The sequence below is a fragment of the Mobula birostris genome, chromosome 9 (assembly GCF_030028105.1).
Source record: "Mobula birostris isolate sMobBir1 chromosome 9, sMobBir1.hap1, whole genome shotgun sequence".
Lineage (NCBI taxonomy): Eukaryota > Metazoa > Chordata > Chondrichthyes > Myliobatiformes > Myliobatidae > Mobula > Mobula birostris.
This window is the reverse complement of record NC_092378.1, coordinates 98,802,726-98,830,540: the sequence shown is the minus strand read 5'-3', so window position 1 is coordinate 98,830,540 and position 27,815 is coordinate 98,802,726. Positions and strand designations below refer to the sequence as shown.

Genomic DNA, 27,815 nt, shown 5'->3' with positions numbered 1-27,815 from the left:
AGGAACCCTCCAGAGCCTCAGGCTCAGGTTGAATACATGGTGAAGTACTCCACATAGCTGAAGGGCACAGGCTTTGAGCACCCTGGTACTGACACCATCCGGTCCTGCAGCCTTGCTTGGGTTGAGACGTTTCAGCTGTCTTCTCACCTGTTCAGCTGTGAAGCCCACCGTGGTGGTTTCGTGTGGGGAAGGGGTATAGTCATGAGAGCAGGGTGGGGGACTGTGAGGAGGGGTAGGAGGGGAGAGTGGAATATGTGTTGGTTGGGGGCCGACAACAGATGGCTCATGTGGGGGATGGGCAGGGCCACAATGACAGATCTGTTAAAGAACAGGTTAAGTTCATTGGCCCTGTCCACACTGCCTTCAGCTCCTCTGTTGCTAGTTTGCCGGAACCCAGTGATGGTCCTCATCCCCCTCCAAACCTCTCTCATATTGTTCTGCTGGAGTTCCCACTCAAGCTTCCTCGTGTACCTGTCTTTAGCCTCCCTGATCCTAGCTTTCAGGTCCCTCTGTATTGCCCTCAGCTCCTCCCTATTTCCATCTCTAAACGCCCTCTTTTTAGCGTTCAGGATGTCCTTAATCACCCATAGCTTGTTATTTGAATAACAAAGGACAGTTCTTATTGGAACATTGCAGTCCACATGGAAGTTGATGTAATCAGTGATGCACTCTGTGAGCCCATCAATATTCTCTCCATGTGACTCACAGAGTGCCTGCCAGTCTGTCACCTCAAAACCACCCTGGAACGCCAGATGGTACTTTGTCTATGGCAATGAATTTGCAGGCCTTTGAAAAATGATCTAAAATTACCATGGTGATGGTCTTCTGCCTTCCATGGAACAGGTAGAGGGTGAAGGAGCCTTTGAGGTTGGGTGTGCGGCTCCTTGTTTCTGGTGCTAATCTCATGCCTGCATGTATTGTCGGACCTCTCTCACCACTCCAAGGCTTCAGTATCTTCTCTTAATAAACTCGAGTCCTGGCAATCCCTGGGTGAGCAGTTCTCTTGATGCACATCCCCATTGAAGTACCTGAGATCTGATGGAACTTAGGATGAACAGACAATCCAGAAAACCATTCTTCAGAATCTGTCCTTGCGTTTGGGCCTTGCAAACAAGAACATTGATTCCCCAATGAATGGGCGCTATCACTATAGCTTGGGGCAGAATGGTGGTAGGTTGCTCCTCACTTTTGGGATCATCAAACTGGTGAGACAAGACATATGGTTTCTGTTTCTTTGACCCCGGTCGATAGGTCAGGATGAAAGTGAAATGGTTAAAGAAGAGACCACCTGGCCTGCCTGGAATTCAGTCTTTTGGCCTCCTGAATATAAGCTAGCTTCCTGTGGTCTTGTGGTTCTTGGCTCCCTCAAGCCTGTGACATCATTCTTCCAAAGCCAATGTGACCATGAGCAGCTCTTTATTTCCAATGTTCCAGTTCACCTCTGCTGGGGGTAGCTACCTGGAGAAGAATGCACACGGGTGCAGTTCATTGTCTGAAGGTGCACCCACTCTGACATCTGCAGCATCCACCTCCATGATGAAGGGAGGGTCCAGGCTGGGTGAAACCAAAATGTGAGCTGTCTTGAATTGCTGTAAAAGCAGCTTCTCATGCCTGCATGTATTGTCGGACCTGGGAATATGTCAGTGGAGCCACCACTGAGCTGAAGTTCCTGATGAACTTTCTGTAAAAGTTGGCAAACCCCAGGAATTGTTGGGCATTTTTCATATGGAATGATTGTGGCCAATCTCTGACTGTCTTAGTAGGGTCCACCTTGATTAGAGATGATAAAACCCAAAATGAAATGGTGATTACGTGAATTTTGGATTTCTCCAGCTTGACATAAAGTCCATGATTCTAGAAGCCTCTTTAAGATGTCTCTGATGTGAACGACGTGCTCCTCCATAGACTTTGAGAAGATTAGGATATCATTCAAGTAAATGAAGATGTACTCCTCCATAACACTTCTCTCCAAACCTGAGAGTTTGTGTAATTGACTCTGTGGAGGACAAGTACCCGGCAGTATATCCATAGCTGAATCATGGGGTCATTGCTGTGGAAGGATCAAGGTCTTTCCGTTACTGAAGACCTCTTCCAAATCCATGTAGATGGAGGAGGTTTCGACTGGTTTGGGTGTTGCAATTGCTCTCAAATCTTCCTCTGAGTACAATTCCTGAGGCTCCTTAGTGGGGTGATTTGGCAGACCTCAGTCTCCTCCATAGGTTCACTGGAGTCTTTAGTTGAAACAGAGATCAAATCAGAGCTCAGTTCTTCATCTGAATCCTCAGATAACGGCATCAAGGCACTACAGATGGTCTTTGTGCTCCTGGGACTAGGCTCCAAGGGTCCACTTTGAGGAGTCTTTTCAGTAGATGAGACTTGGTGACTGGATCCCTTAGGTTTGACTGCTAGAGCTCCAGACTGCTTATGCACCTCATTGGCTTGCTTCTGAACTAAAGACCCTCTCTGTCTAGTTCCAGCACACCTCCAACTAGACAGGCTTGGGACTTGCATGGTCCTGTTGGCTTGAACCAGCTTGTCTGCCCTTGGAGGCCAGACTGGGTCTCCCAAAGCCTGCAGGTTACCCCGAACAAAAGTCTGCCTCCTCTTCGACTACTGGTCTTAGGAGAGTCTGAGAACTGGAGCACCAAGCAGAAAACATATCCTCTTACAATGACTGGACTGTGTAATGATTCCCCCTTTCTTCCAGTTCACGGATAGATCCTGCTGGGACAGCCAAGGGTGCCCGAGGATCAGGGGTACATGAGGGGAATCAATGATATAGAAACATTGACCTCGTGTTCTTCTGTCCTCATCCGCAAAACTTATGTCTGCTACAGGATCTGCCTGGAACCAAGAGGTCAACCATTCAGGGCAGTTGTGGGCATGGGCTGGCTCATACCTGCAAAGGTACATTTGAGCCAACGGATGGTCTCCAAATCCAGGAAATTTCTGGCTGCCCCAGAATCCACAAAGGCATTTACCTCTCGCTGCAACCATCACAATCCTCTCGAGACTGGACGGTCTTAACAGTAATGGCTGCTGTATCGGACATTCAGCCCGCAGGTTGCTTTCATGCATTAATAGCAGGAACCTTGACTCAATGCCGGAACTTCCATCAGTGGAAAGTCTTCTGCACCTGATTTGCAAGGCCTTAACTGGATCCTGAGCAGGAGACGGGCTGGACATTGTCCGAGGTCAGACCATCTGATAAAGGTGCATCAAGGTAGTTGGTCAGCAGCCAACTATGTTACTGAATTTTGGACCTTGGTCAAGGAGAATGGCTGCAATGCATTGAGGGTGGGCTCAGGCTAGCCCTCATCATGCTCTTGAGGTAGTCCTATTCTTGCTCCGCCGGGTGATTATCGAGGCAGGTGGACTGGTCAATCAGAGCCTCTGTATCTGGCTCACCCAAGGCAAGGGCATGCTTTAGTTTCCCTCAGAGTCCGTGGTGCTAGAGAATTGCCAATGCCTCCCTGTTCTAGCTGTTCTTCTCCACCAAGGTCTGAAATTCAATAACATAGTTGGCTGCTGACCAACTACCTTGATGCACCTTTATCACATGATCCTAGGCTCCGTTAGCTCCAGCAGGTGATGGAACATTCTCCCCATGGTCTCCATGAATTCCTCTGAATCAGAGCAAATCTCCGCTCCCAATGTGTGGTGGCCCAGGCCAGGGCTTTCCCGATCAGGAGAGAGATTATGAAGGCCACCTTTCTGCGCTCTGTGGGAAACCAGGATGGCTGGAGTTCAAACAGCAATGAACATTGAGTGAGGAAGCTGCAGATCACCATCGAATCTCTCCAGGGTCAGAAGATGGACTGACTCTGCAGAGCGACCGGCGGCCTTACCCGAGCGACTCTGGTTTCCTCCTTGCAACAGTTGGTGCACGGCGACTTGGAGGTCATGTACCTTCAGTCTCTGTCTCAAAGTTTTGTCACTGTGGCTAGCCACAGCTGATGGGAGGCTATAATATCCCACTGGGTCCATGTTAGGATCAATTGTACTGAGACGAGATACCTAGGTGAGGATGGTTATGACTCACGTTCTGGAGTATCCATGACTAGGATCAAGATATGATGCGAGACTGAAAGGAAGACAGGGGTCTAAACATGACTCTAGGTGAGAATCCAAAGTTGAGCTGATGATTGAGCATCAAACTTCAGTTCAGATGCTCTTTGAATATTAAAATCATGTGGCCCGAAATAACCACCAATTAGTGGGGCTGGCCTCAATCTTAAAAGGGGCCGCGCCAGCTATCCATATTCCAGAGAGTAAGGGGATCGAAGGTTGGGCGTGTGTTGTAACACCTCTGCTTTTCAACTGTGTGCTTCCAGAAAGAAACACTGGCTTCTCTTTTCAGCTGTATAGTCTGAAATGTCAGCATGTCACAACAATTGAGCCAGAAAACTGACCTAGAAAAACAGGGATCTCCAAATTTTCTACAGGGAGAAGATGGCCGCGTGGTGGCAGCGCGCGCGGCCACTTCGGTGGTGATGTCTGTTATTTGTCAAGTAGGGGACCATGCACAATTCTGATGTGATGGAGAGACGGGCGTGAGAGTATGGAGGAACATTTGGAAACTTCTGAAATGCCCGCTTCACTGCCGCTGCTACTGTGTGGTAACCGGAATCTCCGGAGCAGAAGGCCCCGAAATCCTCGGCTTTGTGTGTTTCAGCAGCCGGGGCGAGATCGAAGGTGCTCGGGAGGCTGTATCAGAAGGCTGGTCGGAAGCTCGAAGTTTTCAGAAGGATGGGCTCAGTGTCAGCTGTGGCCGGCTGCTTCCAAGGCATCGGCAAGTTGACGGTGCCTGGAGGTTTATGGCAGGGAGTTTCTCCCTTTTGCGGCCTGCTATCGGGGACCCAGGGACTTTTGAGACTTTATTTACCGTGCCCATGGTTTGTTCTTCATCAAATTATGGTATTGCTTTGCACTGCTGTAACTATATGTTATAATTATGTGGTTCTGTCAGTGTTAGTCTTTGGTTTGTCCTGTTTTCTGTGCTATCACTCCGGAGAAACATTGCATCATTTCTTAATGCATGTATGCATTTCTAAATGACAATAAAAGAGGACTGAGTGCTCTCATAATCTAAAACCAGAATGCCAGACAATGATGTAGATTGTAGACATGAATGTTTTTTTCAAAAGAAGCATTTGGCAAAGATGGAGCATGGACCACAACAACAGCATAGGTTTAAATACTGCTTAATGTAATAAAATGGCTCTATAATAATTTAATATGAATTATAAGGAATTATTGAGACTCTCAAAGGGCTAGACTTTAATAGTGCACAGAGAAGGGAAGCTTAGTGACAGAACTCTGGAACTTAGGCCTTAGACTGATGAAGTGGCAGGGCAGAAAATACCTATGGTGTGCAAGAAAAGGGAATTTGAAGAGCAGAGGGCTCTTCATAATTGAAAAATACTTCTTGATGATTTTAAAATCTTTGCAGTTGGCTTCAAGGGGTGAGCATTTAAAATATTTTAATGAAAAGAATCCTAGTGATATTACCACTTTCCAAATGTTTGATTTTATATGACGGATGCATATGGTAGTGGGATCTTCACGTGTAAGGTAATGGCATTTTATCCTTAGTTTGGAATTCAGCTCAAATTCCTGTGATTGAAATTTCTTCTGCTTAGAGGTTGCAAGGCCCCTGTTATTAAGAGAGCAACTGTAGTTTGAAATAAACTTCCTCAATTGTAAATACACTCAAAAATCTTCTGAGAAGGAAAGAGATTAAATAGGCACACCCTGGGTTCCATCTCTGAGAACTTGTACAGAGGCTGATTTCTCAATAAGTCAGAAATACTCAGTTTCTATTGCTATCCATACCATTGCTCTGCATTAATTTACTGTAATTCAAAGTTGAGTTTATTGCCATATGCACAAGAATTTGTACAGTATGCACATGTGCAATGAACAGCAGTAGCATGGCAGGCACAGCATCTGATGCACAATATTCAAACAAAAACATAAATTAAAGGGAAATTATGCAAAATTGTACAAGTAAGAACCCAATTAGAACCAAAAAGTCAATGGTTGTGCAATTTGATCGAAGTGGTCGTACTGTTGCTATAGTGAGGTAATGGTGAGGGTTGTGCAAACTCAAGAAGCAAATAGTTGAAGAGAAGTGGCTGTTCTTGAACTGATTTCCTGCCTCTCTACCTCTTGCCCAATAGTAGCTGCAAGGAGACGGCATGGCCTGGGTGTTAGTGACTTTGATGACAGATGTTGCCTTTCATTCAGTTCTTTCATTTCATTGAGTATTTTCCATAATGGTACAGTACCCATACACGTCCTTCCCATGTTACAACGTGGCTCCATTCTGGAGAATTGCTGGTAACTTGAACAGTTCACAAGTTGAAAATGTGCTGTCTAGCAATATATTTAAATAAAAACATAGGCCAACATGTAGTTAAACCAGGCTATTTAACTTAACCATTCAGATTTCTCTGCAAGGTGCAATGATACTGTTGTGATCTGAGTTTCTTCATGGCAGAGTGTGCCTGCAGCACTGGTAAATCCGTCCCATCAGTCTCCCCATAGCTCATTTTTATGCACAGGCTGTGCAAGTGTCGGCTGTGCTAGGGAGGATCCATAATTAAATGAATGGAATATATATTGTAGCCACCCATTAATGAAAATGCTTAAATATCTTATCACTAGCTTGACAAATGCTTTAAAAATGAACGGAAGAATTTACATAAAGTCAGATTTCCATAAGTCAGGCATCCATAAGTCAGAAAACTCCTATATCAATTAATGCAAGTTCTTTACTTCCATAATAAGGTAACCCCAGCAGATGTTGTCCTTCAGTTCATATGCAATATATACAAGATATTCTTAAAGGATTCAAAGTTTATTGAGTGTTAGAATTAGAAGTAAAGGAGTAGAATTTGCTAGACTGAGTTAAGAAACTAGAGCAGATTGTTGTGAAGGCATGAAGGAGCATGGCTCAAGAGCTTGATTTGAGCAATGTGAACTAATGAATGGAAACTCTGGTCCTGAACTCCTCAAGCTGATGGGCAAAAATGAGAGTTTTTGCCTGCTGCTGGATAACTTCTATTTTCAAGCCATAATCTGCCATCAAGCAAAAGAAAAAAAAATGAGTGTTAACAGTAACTAGGCTTCCAACTTATTCCAACAAATCAAACCAGATGTTGCACTTCTCCACCCTTCTCCCTCCCCTAAATTACTCACATGTGTTCCTTGTAAGGAAGTGCTGATTGTTTTATGTGCAGATTGGATTGCTTCTTTCTGTTGAATGCAAGACTTTTACGCCTAGAGGCGATGAAAACGACGCAGGATATTGTTTGTTTGTGACTGTTTTCCCATAGGTTACCAATGTGAGCTCAGTTTGGTGTGGACGCCACTTAATGTGTAGGGCTACCAGTTCCCTGTTTACCCCAGGAGGCTCAGGTGCAAAATCATAAATCTCTCACTCTGCAGGTTAAGTGGAAATTTAAGAGAGCTGCTCAAAAGTTGAGGCATTTTGACAAAATGGATAGAGGGAAATTGTTTCCACTGGCAGGACATAAATTTAACACAATTAGTAACAAGTTTGGTGGGGCAGATGAGGAAAGTAAATTACACTAAGAGTTATGATCTAGAATGTACTGTCTGAATATGTGATAATTCATTAGTAATTTCCCAAAAAAAGGTAAATATTTGAAAATGAAAAAGATGCATAGGGCCATGGAGTATGTCCAGGGATCCAAGACTGGTTAGGAAGTTCTTTCAAATGGCGAGCTCTTGCACGATGGGCTGAGTATTCAGCTGCTGTGCTTCATGATTCTATGCTTCCTCAGGACTTCTCTTACCAAAGTCTGCTTTGCCTATGTCCAAGAATGGTAGCCTCAAAGTAGCTTCATAATCCCATTATCTGGGAATGTGGAAAACAGGGGGAGTGGAATAATTGCTTGCCAGCTCTTGATCTACCCCTTCCCCTCACCTCTTATAGTGGCTATCACTCCCATGTCTTTTAGTCCAGCTGAAGGGTCTTGATCCAAAGCATTGACTGCCCATTTCCCATTGACTACCAATGCTGCCTGACCCACTGAGTTCCTCCAGCATTTTCCTCACTGTTCCAGGTTCCAGCATCTACAGTCCCTTGTGCCTCCATTAATAACGCATCCATTCAGCGATCCTTTGACCCGTTCTTGACTTCATGACACTAAGGTGATTTCAGTAACCTCTGTTGATTTGATAATTTCTTAATATCTTTTGACACCAGCAACTAATGCAGTTTTGCTTCCTTTAGCTCAGCAATGATAAATAATATTTGGAATACCTTACTTAATTTCTTACACTCCTTTTTTAAGATGTCCCTCAGCTTCTTTGACAAAACTTTCTCTCGCTTACCTTGAAGGGACTTGATCATCATGGACCTAATCATTTGCTTGGTGGTTCCCCTTACCCCTCTCCACACCCATCCTACATAATTTTGCTCAGATGTAGAAGGATTGAGCCTCCATGCTCAACATGAATCCAACAAAATACAATGATACAAGTTTGAAGAGAAAGATATTCCAAGCATTTTATATATTTTTCTGAAAGGTCACTGATGTAAATCATTAATAATGTTTTTCTCTGCAAAGATTGTGCCTGACCTCTTTTTACCACTTTCCTTCCCAGCATCCATGAAACGCTGATTCATTTACATTTCTTCCCTTTAAATAGATCACTTTCAGATAACCAGCTTTTGCATTAAAAAACTGGAACATAGTATGAGTCAGCTATTTATCCCTCCAAACTTGTTCTGTCATTCAATACAGTCATGGCTGATCATCCAAAATGATATAAAGCAGAAGGAGCGTGCAAACTCAGTACCCTATAACTTTTTTTCTCCCAATGTCACTTAATCTGTTTAGCTTTCAGCATGAAATCCAGTTGCTTTTTAAATAGGTTTAATGATTTGGGCTTGAAATGTCTTCTACGGTAGGGAGGTCCAGGTTCACCAATCTTTGGGTGAAGACATTTTCCTCATTTCACCATAGTAGGTTAACCTCAACGTCCTCAGGCTGTGATCCTTGGTTCAGGAATTTCCTACCATTTGAACCATTCTTCCTGCATCTTCTGTGTCCAGTCTTATTGTCCAGTTTGTCCATCATGTCAGTGAAGGAATCATAGAGTTATGAGGTTCCCTCTTTCTCATATCTATGCATGGCTGAGATCAACCTCCCAGTATCACATCCATCTGTGCTGTAGCACTTCACCAAGACAAGTTTTAAGCCATTAAACTGAAGCCCACGTGCTCTCTCAGGTGGATCTGAAGGATGTCTCCTTAGATTTTAAAGAAGGGGAGGAGAGATATTCCTAATCAATATTCCCCTGAATTGCATTATTAAATCAGATGGTCTGGTCAATCATTTCCTTGCTTTTCGTGGGAGCACTTGTGCACAAGTTGATAGCTTCATTGATCACTGGACCATCTTGTCCTGAATCACGCTGATTAATTGTTGGCAGGTAGGCTGAAATGCTGAAATTCTAGACAGGCTGGAGGTCAGATATGGTGCATCTGATTGTCCACTCCTCTGCCGGTTCCATGTTTTGCCTAGTCCCATCAGGATATACTAAGTGTGAATGAGGTATTCGTCATCCTTCTATACTGTAGTGAATCTAACCCCTATTGTCCCAGTCTTTCTTCATGTGGCTTTCCAGGAATCAGTCTGATGTATCTTTGCTGTACTCCCTCCATAGCAAGAACATCCTTCCTCAGGTAAGGAAGCCAGAAATGCACACAACACACAAGGCGTGGCCTCACAAAAGCCATGAACAATTGCAGTAAGATTTCCCTGCACCTGTACTCAAATCCTCTCATTATTGAGGCCCACAGACAATTTACCTTCAAACCACCCAGAAGAACTGCATGCTTACTTCCATTAACAGATGTACAATGGCACCACTCTCTTGCTGCACTTTCCCCTTCATTAATCTCTCAGATAATATTCTGTCTCACACTTACCCACATTACACTGCATATGCCATGCATTTACCCATTCACTCAATCTACTTGAGCCTTTTTGCACTTCCCTTGAGGTCCACACTTCAATCTATCTTTGTGGAGGTAGTGAGTTTAGTTTATTTATTTAAATTATTAATGCATATTGTGAATAGTTACACAACCTCACAAAGCTAAGAAAAACACCAGTCTACCACAACTCTGTTTTCTGTATGCCAGCCAGATGTATGTCCGTACATGTCAGTACATTACTCCGATCCCACGCACTTTAACGCAACAGTGTAATCTGTTTCAAGTAATCTTATTAAAAGTCTTCTGAAAGAACAAATATACCACACCTACTGGTTCAACATCCTCAGAAAGCTCCAATAAATTTTTTTTTACACATTATTGCCCTTTTGTACATCTGTGCTGACTTGTCACTATTTTCCAAGTGCTCTGCCATTAATAATGGGTTTTACCAGTTTCCTCACAACTGATATCAAGCTAATCAGTGTAACAATTCCCTGCTTTCTCACCTTTTTAAAATATTGGGGTTACAGTAATTCTATTCCAATCTGTAGGCATCAAGCATGTAATGTTAACCCAGTTTCTCTCTCTCATGCTGTCTGACCTGCTGAATATTTTCAGCAATTTTAATTTTTATGCCAGATTTTCAGCAACTGATAATTCTTGTTTTTCACCTAAAAAAAGAAGATTCTTAGATCATAAACACTTTGCCATTTGTGGGTGCACTGTACAAACTGGCTGCCTCAGAACATACTGTACATCACCCAAGACTCAAACATTATAAGGCAAAGCTTTCTCCCCACCTAATAAAACAGGCATTCTAAGTTGTGCCTCTTGTTTTGGATTAAATTATTCATAAAAAGCTTATCGACTTGTAATAATATTAATATGCAGTAAAGTAAGTGAAGTGTTTTTTTCATTTACTTTTTCTCATAAAGCCAGTAATTCTGTTTACATGTATGGTTATGCCATCCTTCCATTATAAAGCTGATGACCCATTGTTAGCAGGCTTCTCTCTTGTCAGCCACTGGTTCAAGTATGGAATCAGTGGTCTTCAAATATAATGGTGTCTGTTTGTGGACTTCTGATGCTGCAGCTTCAAAGTTCGATGTATTGTGCGTTCAGTGACGCTCTTCTGCATAGCAGTGTTATTCACATGGCTATTTGAGTTATTGGTGCCATTCTATCAGCTTGAACCAGTCTGACCATTCTCCTCTGATCTCTCTTGTTAACAAGGCATTTTACCAACAGAACTGCCACTCACTGGATGTTTTTTTTTTTGTTTTTTGCACCATTATCTCTAAACTCTAGAGACTGTTGGGTATGAAAATCCAGGAGGTTGGCAGTTACTGAGATAGTCAAACCACCCCGTCTCATACCAACAATCATTCCACAGTCAAAGTCACTTAGATCACATTTCTTTCCCACTCTGATGTTTGGTTTGAACAACAACTGAACAGTTGCTGCCATGTGATTGTTTGATTAGGTATTTGCATTAATGAGTAGTTGTACCTAATAAAGTGGCCACTGCTGTTGCTGGGTCTATAGTGTGGAACAGCATGAAGGGACACCCTTTACCATGGTATCCCCATCCTCACATGCCTGAAGCCCTTGTCCTTTGTAGTTGAACTTACAGTGTGAGCTATGCTGTCAAAGTAATCCAGGTGAGCAAGTGCAGTTCATTTTTTAGATTGTACACATTGAAGCCGCTGTGAATTGTGGTGGAAGGAATGAATACTTAGGGTAATGGATGGGGGTGCCAATCAAACAAATGCTTTACTTAAGTTGGTGTTGAGCTTCTTGAGAATTATTGGAACTGCAGTCACCTTGGCCAATGGAGAGCATTCCTTCACATTTCTAATATCTGTTGTTGGTGATAGATAAAAGGAAATGCGTCACTGATCACAGGATTTTCAAAGTTCAAAGTAAATTTTATTATCAAAGTTCAGTGGTGCCAGAAATTTTGTGAACCCTGTAGCATTTTCTCTATTTCTGCATAAATATGACCTAAAATGTGATCAGATCTTCTCGTAAATGCTAAAACTAGATAAAGAGAACTCAATTAAATAAATAACATAAAACATTATAGTACTTGATTATTTAATTATTGAGAAAATGATCCAATATTACAAGTATTTGCTGGATAAAGTATGTGAACCTTTGCTTTCAGAAACTGATGTGCCCCCCACTTGTACAGCAATAACTTCAACCAAATGTTTCCGGTAGCTGTTGATCAGTCCTGCACATCGGCTTGGAGGAATTTTAGGCCATTCCTCCTTACAAAACTGCTTCAACTCTGGGATGTTGGTGGGTTTCCTTGCATGAACTGCTTGCTTCAGGTCCTTGTACAACATTTCTATAGGATTAAGTTCAGGAGTTTGACTTGGCCATTCCAAAACATGTATTTCTTCTTTTTAAACCATTCTGTTGTTGATTTATTCTTGTGTTTTGGATCATTGTCTTGTTGCCTTATCCAACTTCTATTAAGCTTCAGGTGACAGACTGCTACCCTGACATTCTCTTGAAAAATATTCATTATTCTGTCAATGATTGCAATCTGTCCAGGCCCTGAGACAGCAAGGCATCCCCAAACTATGATGCCCCTTCCAACATGCTTCATAGTTTGGTTGAGGTTTTGGTGTTGGTGTGCTTTTTCCTCCAAACATAGCAATGTGCATTTCTGCCAAAAAGTTTAACTTTTATCTCATCTATCCACAAAACATTGTCCCAGAAGTGTTGTAGAACATCTTGGTGGTCTTTTGCAAACTTGAGACATGCAGCAAATTTTTTTTGGAGAGCAATGGTTTCTTCCATGGTGTCCCTCCATGCACACCACTCCTGCTCAGTGTTTTTCTTATAGTGGACACATGAAGAGAGACTTTAGCAAGTTCTAGAGATTTCTGCAGGTCTTTAGCTGTTACCCTTGGGTTCTTTTTCACCTCCTTCAGCATTGCATATTGTGCTCTTGGTGTGATCTTTGCAGGATGCCCACTTCTACAGAGAGTAGTAACAGTACTGAGTTTCCTCTATTTGTAGACGATTTCTCTTACTGTGGACTGATGAACACTCAGGTCTTTAGAAATGCTTTTGTCGCCTTTCCAGCTTTATGCATCTCTACGATTCATCTTCTAAGGTCCTCCGAAAGTTGTTTTGATCAAGGCATGGTGCACATGAACAGATCTTTCTTGAGAAGAGCAGGCTCGTCAGTAACTTGACTTTGTGTGTCTTTTTCATAGGGCAGGGCACCTTTACAACCCACACCTCCAATCTCATCTCATTGACGAGAACACCTGACGCCAAATAGCTTTTGTAGAAGGCATTACTCCAGAGGGTCACATAATTTTTCCAACGAATGCATGTAATATTGGATCATTTTTCTCAATAAATAATTGAACAAGAACAATGTTTTTTGTGTTATTTATTTAATTAGATTCTCTTTGTCTAGTATTAGGACTTAACGTGGAGAGCTGATCACACTTTAGGTCATATTTACGCAGAAATAGAGAAAATTCTACAGGGCTCACCAACTTTCTAGCACCACAGTACATTTATGTCACTAAATACAACTCCGAGATTTCATTTTCCTGCAGGCATACTCAGCAAATCTATAGAATAGTAACTGTAAAAGGATCAATGAAAGATCAACTGAAGTGCAGAAGACAGCTGTGGAGAGAGAAGCAGAGTTTCTATTTTAGGTTGATGATCCTTCATCAGAACTGAACTAGGGTTGATCCACTATTTGATTGTAATCATGGAGTGAGGACATGATGTTACAGATTGGGGTGATGTACATCTTTTCTGCTGCTGATAGTCAGTGGAGTCTTATTGATGCCCAAATTTGAGTTGTCATTCCTGTTCTTATCCTCCTGTGCTACTTCAACTTATTTTTTAAAAATCTGACACCATGTCAGCTTAAATGTTGTGCTCATGTCCTCTGAAAAGGGACCATTAACTTTCTGAAGCAACACACAAAATGGTGGCGGAACCCCGAAGGTCAGGCAGCATCTGCAGCCTTTCTGATGTCTCCAAAAACATTCTGACATTGAGCAAATGTGCTGTCCTCTAAACAATAGCTGATACATTTATTTCAGTATTTCTATCATTTCTGCTACTTATCACTGGCTCCACATAGCTCTGATGACAGTAGCTTTTCATGGCAGGTCTTCACTAATGTCATCAGTGCTCACAATACGAAAACTTCTCTCTTAAATAAAAGGTTAAATCTTATGGAAATGTAATAAGGCTGCTTTCCCTGATAATATATCAATCTCCTTTCTCATTTCCATTCTTACTTCCATTGCTCTTCTTCTGCTATTATTCTTGCACTTATGGAAGCAGTCAGTACTGCTTGGTAATTACTTTGAGGAGACCAGCAATCCCTATTGCCTCAGTTGATTGGGATGTTTTATGCCAACATAATTTGTAGAAGGAACAATCTATTATCTGGTTGTCTGGGCCCAGTGTTTGGCTGAACTGGTTTGAACCAGTCCGAGTTGCACAGAACAAAATACATTACCTAGGTCACAAGGCTGAAGGGGGTGCCTTAAAGCAATACTGATACTGCTTTGCGGTGCCTTGGACCATGTCAACTGAGAAACTGACACAGCGGAGTCAGATGACCTTTAGCCAACAAAATTGAAACATCACTGATTGATCCGATAAGAAAAAGAATATGATTGGGGGATTTTGGGAGCACAGACAGTGATAACTCTGGAAACCAACAGTTGAAAATGTGGAGATTATATCAGAATATAATCTCAGAGTCACTTGGCCAGTGCAGACTCCTTTTCTTGGGTATTACCATCATCTTTCCTCTTGCCATCTTTTGTCTCTCTGTCTCACTCTTCTTTGTTATTACTAGCCCCACCCTCCTCTCTTACTTTCTCACAGAATGATTCTCACACACAGACATGCACATTCCTACACACCATCTCTCTCTCCTCCATTTCTCTACCCTCATTCATATCTTGCCTCTTTCTTGCAGGAACAGGAGAAATATATGTTTCTGGTACAAAGCACACAGTATCATATTACTCAACTTATTTGGCCAAACTAATCATTCAAGTTGAATAGAGGGACGCTTATAGCCTAACCTCCTTCCATCCAGTTCCATCAACACATCTTTCTATTCCTTTGTCCATTTGCTGCTTGCTCTTCATCTCAAGTGAATCAGAGATTGGGTTTACTGGAAAGACTTCAACTGCTAGATTAGTCATAACTTTTTATTATTGATATTTCAACATTGTTACTCCAATTCATATTTTTATACAATCCTTAAACAAATGTTTTTAATCAGTGAAGCAACATTAAAGACTGAGATCATTCCCCAACCCTGAATAATAGTTTGTTCGCTCTCCAGATTCAGCTTTCATCAATCTTAATGTACGTTTCAGCACTTAATATTAAAATCATGATATTAACTATAATGTTGAAGTTCCTGGAGCTCATATGGTTATTAGTTTTTTTGATAATCAACACATGAGCGTTCATGTAATTAGCTTGGCAAGTTTAAAACATTGCAGATTCAAGCTGCTGCAATACTACATCATCTCTAGAGTTTGTAGATAAACTAATCCTCTATGGAAAGTATTCCAGTCATGGTGAGTTTCTACAATCTTTCTGCAGGCATCCTTCCTATAAAATATGGCACCACTAGGAGTGTTCATTTTATTATTGGAACACTGAGAAAAGGCTAGATACACAATCTGGAGCAAAAACAAAGCTGCTCGGGGAACTCTGTGGGCCAGGCAGCATCTGTGAAGGCCAATTTATTGTCATAGGCATGTACATATATATATATACATGCATATGGTGCCATTACATGAAAATTAGCTTTTTGCACATTGCAAACAGGACAAACATACGTTAATATAAACAAATTAACATAAGTTATACTTAATTTAGAGCAAAGGGATAGTTGACATTTTGGGTCAAGACTGTATCAGGATTGAAAAAGACTATTATCATCTATCTGATAATTCTTAAAAGTTTTTACCTTTAAAATGCTGGGATTGAGCCTACAAGCAAAACACCACTGGGTCTTTGAACTACATCTGCAGCTTGGATGGTGTTGATTAATCATCAAAAACAATCTTGCAAATTGTCAGAGTTTGCTGGTTCACTCTTTGTAATAAAGAAGTTTGTTGTCGTTGATTCCGATTATTTCTCCACTTCTGGTGTCTTTGCTTCAACCACTCCCAATCCTGTGCAGTTGGAAGAACTCATATGTTTTGTTTTACCAGCTTTTAAATGTTCTTTTACCAGATCATCAAATTCATTAAATAGATTTGATAGCAAAATGGACTTGAGTTACTCTGGTTAATATCACGTAAAGGTCTCTATCCAATGGTAGCATAGCAATGTTGGAATCGGTTTTTTATGCTTTTTGTAAGGTATTTGTTGAAGACTAAAACTGTAGTTTCTTTTTTACTGACACAACTTGTATTTTTAACAAATTCATATATTTTTTACAATATGTGGTGTTTTGTCCCCACTTATGGGCAGAAATGCGGTATAGTAGTTACATAACGGTTTGTCACCTTTTCATTTTTAGTTGGCTAAAGTGTTAGTACATTACACACATGCTATGATTGTACAGTCTTTGATTGGATTCTCTTATCTATGGAATTTGTCTTATCTGACCTAGAAGGGTGATAGATTTTTCTAAGTCACCTTTTTCTGTGGTATCTTTCATCTGCTTTGAATCATTATTCTTTTGTCATGAAGAAACAAAGTTTCACTCATCCTTGGACTCCTGAAAGAACCTAGGGACCAGAAAATCTCTGAGATCCAACGGCAGTTAATATCGGAATCAGAATCAGGTTTCTTATCACCGACATGTGACGTGAAATTTGTTAACTTAGCAGCAGCAGTTCAATGCAATACATAATCTAGCAGAGAGAGAGAAAAAAATAAAACATAATAATAAATAAACAAGTAAATCAATTACATATATTGAATAGATTTTTAAAAATGTGCAAAAACAGAGATACTATATATTAAGAAAAGTGAGATGGGGAAGAAGTTGTTCCTGAATCGCTGAGTGCCGTCAGGCTTCTGTATCTCCTACCTGATGACAACAGTGAGAAAAGGGCATGCCCTGGGTGCTGGAGGTCCTTAATAATGGACGCTGTCTTTCTGAGACACCGCTCCCTAAAAATATCCTGGGTACTTTGTAGGCTAGTGCCCAAGATGGAGCTGACTAGATTTACAACCTTCTGCAGCTTCTTTCGGTTCTGTGCAGTAGCCCCTCCGCACCAGACAGTGATGCAGCCTGTCAGAATGCTCTCGACGGTACAACTATAGAAGTTTTTATAATGTTATTAAGCGCCAGTGACCTGGGTTTAATTCCACCACTGTTCGCAAGGAGTTTGTATGTTATCCCCTGTGACCAAATGTATTTTCTCCAGTGCTCTGGTTTCCTCCCACATCCCAAAGATGTACGAGTTAGTAGATTAATTGGTCACATGGGTATAATTGGGGGACGCAACCTCTTTGGACCAGAAGAGCCTGTTACTGTGCTCTATCTCTAAATAAAGTAGAACATTTATGTTATTTGGTGGCATATATGTTTATATAATTCTTCAGTAAATCACAATCAAAGAGTTTTTGCTGAAGCTGACTATAGGAACCAGTGATGCTGATTCACCAGTTTGTTCATGGCTGTCCAATATGTTTCAGCATGTTGCTGAAGCTGTTTCTTCTTTCCACCCTCCTCAATGGCCAACGTAACACACCTAATGCAGTAGAGCCCCCGCCTCTTTATTGGCTGCTCTGCACTCTTACACTCATGATGCTTTAGTTAACATAGCCATTCAGAAACCAAGCAGTCTCTTTGTGATGCAGTTCGATGATTATTAACAGTCAAATAAAAATTTTACCCTAACCCAAGATTTTTATTATCATGAGACAAAAGTGGAACTGTGGTGCTTCATGTTGTGGTCAAGGTGATGAGAGATATAGAGGAGCTGTCAAAATAGGGGTAGGATGGGTTGAGGTCATGCTGAAAATCAGGCTGACATGTAGGCTACAGGCTACTGGTTACTGGGAGAGGAGACACTGCTGAGATCAAGTCCTCCATGATGGGCCTCAACAGTTTGGATGTTAGAGACTTGAGTTTCAGGGAACTTGCAGATACATTGAAGAAAATCAGGAAATTGGAGAAGGTGCTGTGTAGACATTAGTGCAATGCAAGTAGAGTTTGGGAAGGATAAATTTGTAGGATAAATAAAGGATTTAATTGATGATAATTCTTGTCTTGCACTGTACTAGAAATGCACATTACAGACATCCCACCTCTCCTGGGAGTCTCCCGCATATTAATAATGGTTCCCTGATGCCCGCAAATTATATACAATACCCCGGAAATTGATTTTTTTTGAGAGAGAGCATGCGCCATGGCAGAGTGTTCCAAAAAAAGAAAATATAAAGCGTACGTCACCCCAGACTACACTAAAGTGTACCCCTTCCTAATAGGGGTCAAAAATAATGACAGTGTTGCTCGCTGCACTGTTTGCAACAGTGACTTTTCTATTGCCCATGGTGGGTTAAGACTGTAAAAGGCATGTTGAGGTGAGTTTAGCAGGTGTCATTCGTTCATTAGCATAGCTAACGTTATTTAAACTAGCTGGCTAGCTGCTAAGGAGCTACTCTATTGCGGACATCCCACTTATCCTGGAAGTTCCGGGAGTCTCCCGCAAATTGATGGTGCTACCTCCCCGAAATGAGTTTTTGCAGGGTGGGATGTCTGACATTATCCCTGCAGTGTCCAATGGTGAAGGTCCGAGCACAGTACATCCAAGCTTCCTCTCGCCAAAGCTATAAAAGAAGCTTTGAAAAGACAATGCAACACACATCAAAGTTGCTGGTGAACGCAGCAGGCCAGGTAGCATCTCTAGGAAGAGGTACAGTCGATGTTTCGGGCCGAGACCCTTCATCAGGACTCGGCCCGAAACGTCAACTGTACCTCTTCCTAGAGATGCTGCCTGGCCTGCTGTGTTCACCAGCAACTTTGATGTGTGTTGCTTGAATTTCCAGGATCTGCAGAATTCCTCGTGTTTGCGTTTGAAAAGACAGTAATGTGATTCCATTCTAATGCAGAAAGTGTTTCAGAGTACAAGGGCACTTTTTGCTTAACAGTGCCCAGCTGAATTTTTGAGTGCCACAATGCGACCCTGAAACAGTTACAATTGCATTCCACTCTGTCTACAACTCATTTTCAGTGTCATGGGGTTAGCAAACTAATACCATGGAATCCAATTTCTAGGTGCACATTCCTACAACATTAAAACACAGTCCTGGGTATCGGTCATCAACAACAGGTTGTGTTTGTGTGCTGCATAAGGTGTTGCACAGAATTAAATTGAGCCACAAGAGGAGGTGTTAGGTCGGTTTGGCCCAAAGTCTGTATTAATAAATTCTCTTTTGTCTCTATTATTTTTCCAGACCTATGAACAAAATGAATGGTTAATCCATTTGGCTGGGCGACTTCTGATGAATGATAGCCTTGTAATGTCACTAATAGAATACAACCCATTTCAAGATCGAGGACCACCAAGGTGAGAAGTCCTAACCCTGCTTCCTTCCATCATTTTGTGTTGATTTGATGGTGAAATGTCTCCTCGTTGTAATCTGTTAATCTCTCATTTGGCTTTCTTTAAAAATTCAAACTTTGATTGTGGGTTTTGCAAGCAGAGCAAACATTTATTGTCCCTACGAAGATGGTAGTGAGTTTCCATCTTGAAACACTCAATTTAGTTTGTGTAGAGCTGTTAGGCAAGGATTTCCGAGATCTAGACTACTCTTCCTGATTTATATGTGCATGCAAATGATATAATGTTATGGCAACAGTCTGTTGGAAGAACTCAGTGGATCAAGCAGTATCCATGGGGGCGAAGAACTGTTAACATTTTAAATCATGACCCTACATCAGGACTCTTTGCTCCAGATTCTAGAATCTTTAGTCCCTTGTGTGTCCATACAGTGCTGTGGATTGCAATTCACTCAGTAACGGTATTTTTAAGAGTTGATCATTACTTCATCTGTTGTGATGCACACCAGCTAAGTTTTTTTTAATAAAAGGTAACAGCTAGGACATTTTATGCTTTTACTTACAGACTGGGCCTGGGTGTTTGCTAAAGTTCCATGTGGGATACAGAGAATGGGTATAAAAGCCAAATTGATCTGTAATTAGACTGGGCCTAATAACACCGGCAACATGGAGCCAACATACTCCATAGGGAGACCGTCGAATGAGAATGAAGTGTATAAACAGGTTGTTAAATAACTTTAATATTTATATTCAGGGGATTCATTTCCCAGTGTAAAAAAAAAAGGTAAGATGATACCACACAGAAAAAGCACCCAAAAATGACTATATGCCCATGGTTTGTTTATTTAGTGAATGAGTGAAAGTGAAAGGCCAGACACGACATTCGCTGATGTTGCTGAAGGATTATTGAACATGCTTTACGGTTTGTGTTTCTGACCCGAGTCATTCTAATATTTTAAGGTACATGATACAGTGTCAAATTATTCTATGTCCATTTAATATACGAATTTGTAGCTGTAATATTTCTGTTCTTAAGGAACTTGAAGTAACTAATTTAAAAAAAGAAGTTAAGCTGTTTAATAATAACAGTGCTCATGGCACTAATTTCACCAATCAACAGTGGTTGTGTTTGTTGACTGGCACCATTGGCACACATCTGGTACTTCAGTGAGTTATACTAGTGATTTGCAAAACTATGCAAGCCAGGAAGACCTAAAGTTTCAAAGTCTAAGTCAAGTTAATAGTCATATGTACAAGTGCAATGAAATACTTACTTACGGAAGCATCACATGAACATAGCATAATATAAGAAGCATTCACAAGAAAAACAGATGGAATATCAGCGGATTACCCCTTGGTGATGATCCCTGGATCCTCACTGGCAACAGGAATAGTACTAGATGATTGGAAAGTGGCAAATGTTACTCCTTTGTTCAAGAATGTGACTAGAGATAACCCTGGGAATTGTAGACCTTACTTCTGTGGTGAGCAACTTATTGGAGGTGGTTCCTAGAGACAGGATTTACAAGTATTTGGAGAAACATAGTTAGAGTTGGTAGTCAGTATGGCTTTGTGAGGGGCAAATCGTACTTCACGAGCCCATGTGAATTCTTTGAGGATATGACAAAGCACATTGATGAAGGTAGAACAGTGGATGTGGTGTATAATGGATTTTAGAAAGATGTTTTGGTAAGGTTTCTCATGGTAGGTTCATTCAGAAAGTCAGGAGGTATGACTTGGCTGTGTGGATACAAAATTGGCTTGCCCACAGAAGACAGGGGGTGGTGGTAAATGAAGAATATTCTGCCTGGAGGTCAATGACCTGCAGGGATCCACTCTGGGACTCCTGACTTCGTGATTTTTAGAATTGAATTGGATAAGGAAGTGGAAGGGTGGATTAGTAAGGTTACACATGACAAAAAGGCCAGTGGAGTTGTGAATAGTGTGGATGGTTGTTGTAGGTTGCAATATTGACAGGATGCAGGACTGGGCCGAGAAATGGCATCTGGAGTTCAACCTGGAAAAAGTGATTCATTTTGGAAGGTCAAATTTCAAGGGAGAATACACAATTAATGGCAGGGTTCTTAGCAGTGTGGCGGAACAGAGGGACCTTGGGGTCCATGTCCATAGATCTCTCAAATTTGCCATGCAACTTGATAGGGTTATGAAGGTGGTGTATAGGTGTGGGCCCTTATTACCCAGGGGATTGAGATCAAGAGCCATGACGTAATATTGTTGCTTTATAAAACCGTGGTTAGCTCACACTTGGAATATTGTGTTCAATTCTGGTCACCTCATTATGTTGTTCGTCCATTGTCATCGTCGATGAAGACCTTGACACCATGATGGTATCGAGACTAGTGCTTGATTTGGATTTAAGTGAGGGGGAGTTACGCAGCGTCAGCTTCACTCTCTCTTCCCAATTCTCATCTGGATTCAGTGGCAAGACAGAGTCGAGACGGCTGGAGATGGGACTAGGCGCAGTGGATGACCAGGATGTCTTCTGTGCCTTGTTGTGCTCTGCACGTTCCACGACGCTTGCAGAGACTGCCTTCTTGACCGTTGGACCTTCCAATGGTCTCGTCCGCTCAATCTGCCGGAGTCTGTCTTCACATGCTGGGATAGACAACTCTTTATCTCACCGAGGGTTTGAGACCCGTCGACTACCCTCAGCTGGTTTAGCCGGCTTGTTGAAGCCGTTGCCCGGAGTGTGGCCGCTGTCACATGCACACAGTTACAGGGAGCCACAGGTGAGAGCTGAGTGCCAGTTGGGGACCAAAGGTGGACTAACCGCCTTGAAAAGGACGCCATATGTTCCCCCACCAGAGGTGCTACCCCTCCCTCACACCCCATACACCCTTCACCTCATTATAGGAAGAATATGGAAGCTTTGGAGAGGGTACAGAGGATATTTCCCAGAATGCTTCTGGACTAGAGGGCATTTTTGACCAAGCTAGGGCTTTTCCCTTTTGACCACTGCAGGATGAGTGGCGATTTGATAAATGTCTACAAGATAAGAGGCATAGATAGAGCGGATAGCCAACAATCATTTTCCCAGGGCAAAAATGACTAATACGAGAGGACATAATTTTAAGGTGATTGGAGGAAAGTTTAGAGGGTTTGTCAGAGGTAAATTCTTTACACAGAGATTGGTAGGTGTGTTGAACAGATACTTTAAGGGCATTTAAGAAACTCTTAGTTAGGCTCATGGATGATAGAAAAATGGAGGATTATGTAGGAGGGAAGGGTTAGATCAATCTTAAAAGTAGGTTAAAAGTTTGGCACAACATCGTGGGCTGAAATGCCTTATTGTGTTGCATTGTTCTATCTTATATGTTCTAGACATAAATTGTACACAATTTTTACCAGAAAAAAATTCTGTGAAAACTTGTTTTTTTTGTTCTGAATATCACCAATTATGAAATAAAAATCAAAGTCCATTTTAGTATAGTGATGAAAGTGGTCCTTGTGTTGCTGAACTGTAATGATTAGGGTTGTACTGGTTTGTTCAAGAATTAAATGATTGAAGAGAAGTAGCTGTTCTTGCACCTGGTGGTGCAGGACTTCAGGTTTTTCTACCACCTGCCCAACAGTAGCTGTGAGAAAATGGCATGAACGAGAATGTAGAGATCTTTGATGATGGTTGTTGTTTTCTTGAGCCAGTCTCTCATGTGGATACAATGATGGTGGAGAGAGGAAGTTTCAACTGTAATCTGTGTTGTGAAGACTGACCTCAGCTCTAACTTACAGAGGTATGCTGCCAGTGCTGATTCCAGCTCTTGGGCCTTGTCGAATAACCATTTGACACCATTACTACTTCTGTGTAAACTGGGCTAATAGGATATGCTGAAGTGAGAATAACAAATGAAGGATGGGGAAATGGGAGCATTCGAATAGGATATGTTGTCCTAAATGTGAAATACTGACCTTGATTCTGTTTGCTTTCAAGGCCTCCCAGAGACCTGTGCACAAACACCTAGGTTGATAAAACAGCTGAACACCTTGTGGTGCATTGACTAAATGCAAATTTTCCGATGAAAGGTGAAAATTTCCTTGCTAAATATACAACATTCCATACCTCTTTTTGAAGAAGAGAAAGATATACAGTAGGCATTAATTCCTCGTCATCTAACATTGCTTTTGTTGGAATCACTGTATGCTAATTTACCTCTGTATTTCCTTATTACAGCAGTGCTTTCAAAACAGAGTTGTTGAAGAGCCGATCATTTTGAGATCATGAAAGGCATTCTTTTTTCTCCTCATTACTTTCTTATTTGTTTTTCGTTCCTTTTTGTTCTTCCCTTTTCCCCCTCCCTTTTCTATTTTACACCTACTTACCTTCTTTTTTCTTTTCTTTTATTTATTTTTTAATGTGGTTACTTGTTTTTTCTGTTAGCCAGGAACATTTGCTGAAGAGAGACTGAAGGAAAAAAATATGAACAGCAAAGCAAAATAGCCAACATCCCCATGACATAAGTCACAGACTAAATTTGAACAAATGATTTGTGGTTACATTATATATTTTAAAAAAAGCATAAAGCAATGTTGAAATAATCCTCATAAGAGTAGCTTGAAGCAATAGCAGTTGTTGGAGCATACGTGCAGTAATTTAAAAACCAGACATAAAGATAAAGAGGATACAACTTTTTGTCGGGGGCGTTTGGACTTACAGTAACTACACGTAAGTAGAGAAGATGTAAAACCCTGCTTTGCTCAGTTTTGCTCTTGAGTGTCCAACTTCCTGTTGGACCATTAATCCTGACACAAGACATGATTAGGTTTTCCCTCCAAAACTTCCCAGCTGCTGTTCAGGAGCAGCTGCTACCCTCTGGAATTAATTCCAGCTGTCGGGAGTCTTAAGCAGTAAGCATAACGTTACAAATATAGCCACGTGTTTTTTTAGTTTATGTTGCATTTTTCTTCTGTAAGTTTTCTTTTCCCAGGTAATTAACCACTCTTTAAAAAATTGATCTAACTTTTCGGAATAATTTCTGCCTTTTTTGGTGTTTTTTCAGAAGGGTACTGAAAATTTTAAAAACAATGTTGATCAAGATGTTTTTAAAGTTGTTCTTCAGTAATTAATCTGTATTTAACCAAGCAAGACTTCTATACAAATCTTGATCCAAGATATCTTGCAATTTTTACAGCCAGTTATTGTAATAAAACCGTATGATCAGTAATTAATGGGTTAAAGGTTTTAACTCTTTAAGCATTGGATGTATTTCACCTCTTCCAAAATAAACAGTCAAAATCAAAGTTGAGTTTATTGTCTTATGCACAAGTACATATATGCACATGTTCAATGAAAACATTCTTGTAGCAGTATCACAGGCATATGGCACCATATTATCAGCATTCACAAAAAACCTTAAGTATCATTTTTGCAAGAACTAAATTACAATAAAAAAACTGTCCATTTTAGTGTAAAGTGATCAAAGTGGTCATAGTGTTGCCTGGTGATAAGGATTGTGCCACTTTGTTCAAGAACTGAATGGTTGAAGCTGATTTTGAGCCTGGTGGTGTGGGACTTCAGGTTTCTGTATCTCCTGCACGATGGAATGGCCCAAATATTGGGGAACTTGCGCAATAGATGTTGCTTTCTTAACGCATTGCCTCCTGTAGGTACTGCCAATGGTGGAGAGGGATGTACCCATGATTTATTGGGCAGAGTCCATTTCTCTCAATTATGACTGTGATATTCTTTAAAGTTCATTTTGAAACTTGACTGCAATTGAGATATTATTAAAATACCATTCCTCTGAGAACCACAAACCTTGCTGTAGGGCAGTCAAGGCATAATTCTGTTTCTGCACAAGTTAGAACAAACTAAAATGGGAGCAGAAGTAGGCCACTCAGACCCTCAAGCCTGCCCCCACCATTCAATATGTCTGATCTGCCCCCCTCTTCTCAGCCAGTTTCTCAGAGCCCACAATTTCCCCTTCTTTCGAAATACATACACATCCTCTATTAATACCCCAAATGAGCACTTTTCCTCAAACTCCAGGGTAGAGAAATCCAGAATTCCCATGCACATCAATTTTAAATAAGTACTTTCTAATCTTGCAACACTGTCCCCTCATTCAAGACTCTCCCATGAATAGAAATATCTCAGCATCTACCCTGAAGACACAAGTGACAGCAATTGCTGGAATCTGGAGCAAGAAACAACATGCTGGGTGAACTTGGCGAGTTCAGCATCATGAAAGGAATTGTTGATGTTTTGGGTCAAAACCCTTCAAGTCCAACTATCAACAGTTCCTAACCACCCACCGATGCTGCTTGATCCACTGAGTTCTTCCAGAAAGTTGTTTGTTGCTTGACATCCACTGTGTTGTGCCCCCTCAGGATTGTGAACATTTCAACAAAATCACCCTTCTTGTAAAATTCAGAGATTACAGATCTAAATTCTTTCGTCATAAGTGCTCAAATCTTTCAGAAGCAGTTTAGGTCCTGGAATCTGAATTTGCTGCTTTGAAAATATAAGTGAATGGTATTCAGTAAATCCAGTTGAGAAGTGCCAGGCTGTTGTAAAACCCAGAGAGGTTTTCCATGTCTTTTTCATTTTACTTACTTAGTCAGAATACAGCCCCCATACCAGTGTATAGAGTTTCAACCATCCTCTGGAGTATCTAGGTAAAAGCGTATCAAGACCAGTTGCCACCACCTCTTGTAGCATAGGGGATAAACAATAAAGCCAGCCTTGGTATCTATACCCGAATTGTGCAAAAGAATCTGAAAGCTCATTCCTAATTTGTGAGCCTGGCTAGTGAAATTTAATACTGAGTGCAGCTCCGAAACAATGTTAACTCTATCCAAACTGTCATTACTACGATCCAAGCTGGAACTTCAGCTAAGTAAGGAAGAATCAGTGTTTAGAATCACGCTTATCTTGGTTTCACATCTGTTTGTATTCTGGTTTAACAAAAAACCTCTCAAACTCAGTTCAGAATTGGCTGAACTGTTTCTTCAAATCTTTGCTGACTTTGACAGCTTGAATTTTACAATTATGCTCCTATATACTGGACTTCTGCATTCAGAGAAAGTAGTTTGTCTCTGTCTGTGTTACCCTGTTTTTTAATCACATTAGGTGGATGCTCTTAACCTTCTAAACTTGAAGAAATATAAGCCTGATCCATTCAACTTCACTTTAGCTCTTTTTACCCCAACATCTCCTGGTGAAGCTGTACTTTTGTCTTTCTTTTCTGGAAGAGTGGAAGGGTGAAGATTGTTGTGAAGATGACCTTTCATTTTATGCAGGATCATAACAAGTAAGTTGCCTTCAAAACTTGGATAAAAGTAGCCATGAAATTTCAGAGTTGGAATAATGCCATATTTCTAACAAATCCACATATTTATTTCCTAAATCAAAATAAAATTCAGTAGTTAATATGGAATACCAATTTGTTGCAACTTTATCAGGAATCATGACATAATATACCCCAGTGGCTTGGAACAGAAATTATTTTTAAATTAATCATACCTGACACAGGAATTAAATAATAGGCAATAAATTCAATTTTTACTTCAATGTTGTAGCTATGACAATAGAAGGCTAATTACTGACTCTTTCTGCCTGTTGATGTATTGGACAAATTTCATTCTGCCATGAGTGGCTGGAGAGAAGAGTTCTAGTCTTTTCCAGCTAAGGTCTTTTCACAGTAAATGAAAAATAAAAAAAAGCACAGATGTTAGAAATCTTAAATATAAAACACAACAGATTAGACAACATCTGTGGAAAGAGAAATATACAGTATGAGAGGAATATATTTTATATCTGAGACCTTGCATCACAACTGGGAAAGAGAGAAAACATATTAGCTTTCAGTAACAGAGAAGTGGGGGAGGGAGGTGGAAAAAGAAAGAATATCTCTGGTAGGTTGAGACCAAATGGGTTCATGTGGCAGATGAAGCAGACTATACTTTGTGTTATGTATTGCTAATAGCATAGCTTTGGACATCCCGTTATATAATGCTGTTCTCTTTGTTTAGATATATTAGCCTTACCCAAATAACACTGTATCTCTATTCTGTAATCACTGTTGGTGATGATACTCAGCCTACAATCAGTATGCAGAAATAGGAGACTCGTTTATCACAACTCAAAGTTTAGTGTCAATTACAAATTTTATTACTTTTCACACCCATACCCAAAGGATAAATGTGGTCCTTTGCACTGTCCCTTATAAAGTTGTTGTTCTTGTAAAAATTGTATGACAATTTATGTGTAAATTATGTTTTTCTTGTGACTGCTGCTTATTTGATGTTCTGTACTGGAGATGCTGTTGCAAGTAT

General features: G+C 40.9%; 1 protein-coding gene across 3 annotated transcripts in view; it reads left to right on the top strand.

The window, feature by feature from the left end:
* The window catches only part of lmf1 (lipase maturation factor 1), a 523,997-nt gene that overhangs the window by 485,387 nt on the left and 10,795 nt on the right, over positions 1–27,815 (top strand). For all 3 annotated transcript variants that reach the window (XM_072268434.1, XM_072268435.1, XM_072268436.1), the window contains one exon: positions 19,418–19,530. In XM_072268434.1, the coding sequence (XP_072124535.1) occupies positions 19,418–19,530 (113 nt within the window). The remainder of the gene's footprint in view (positions 1–19,417; positions 19,531–27,815) is intronic.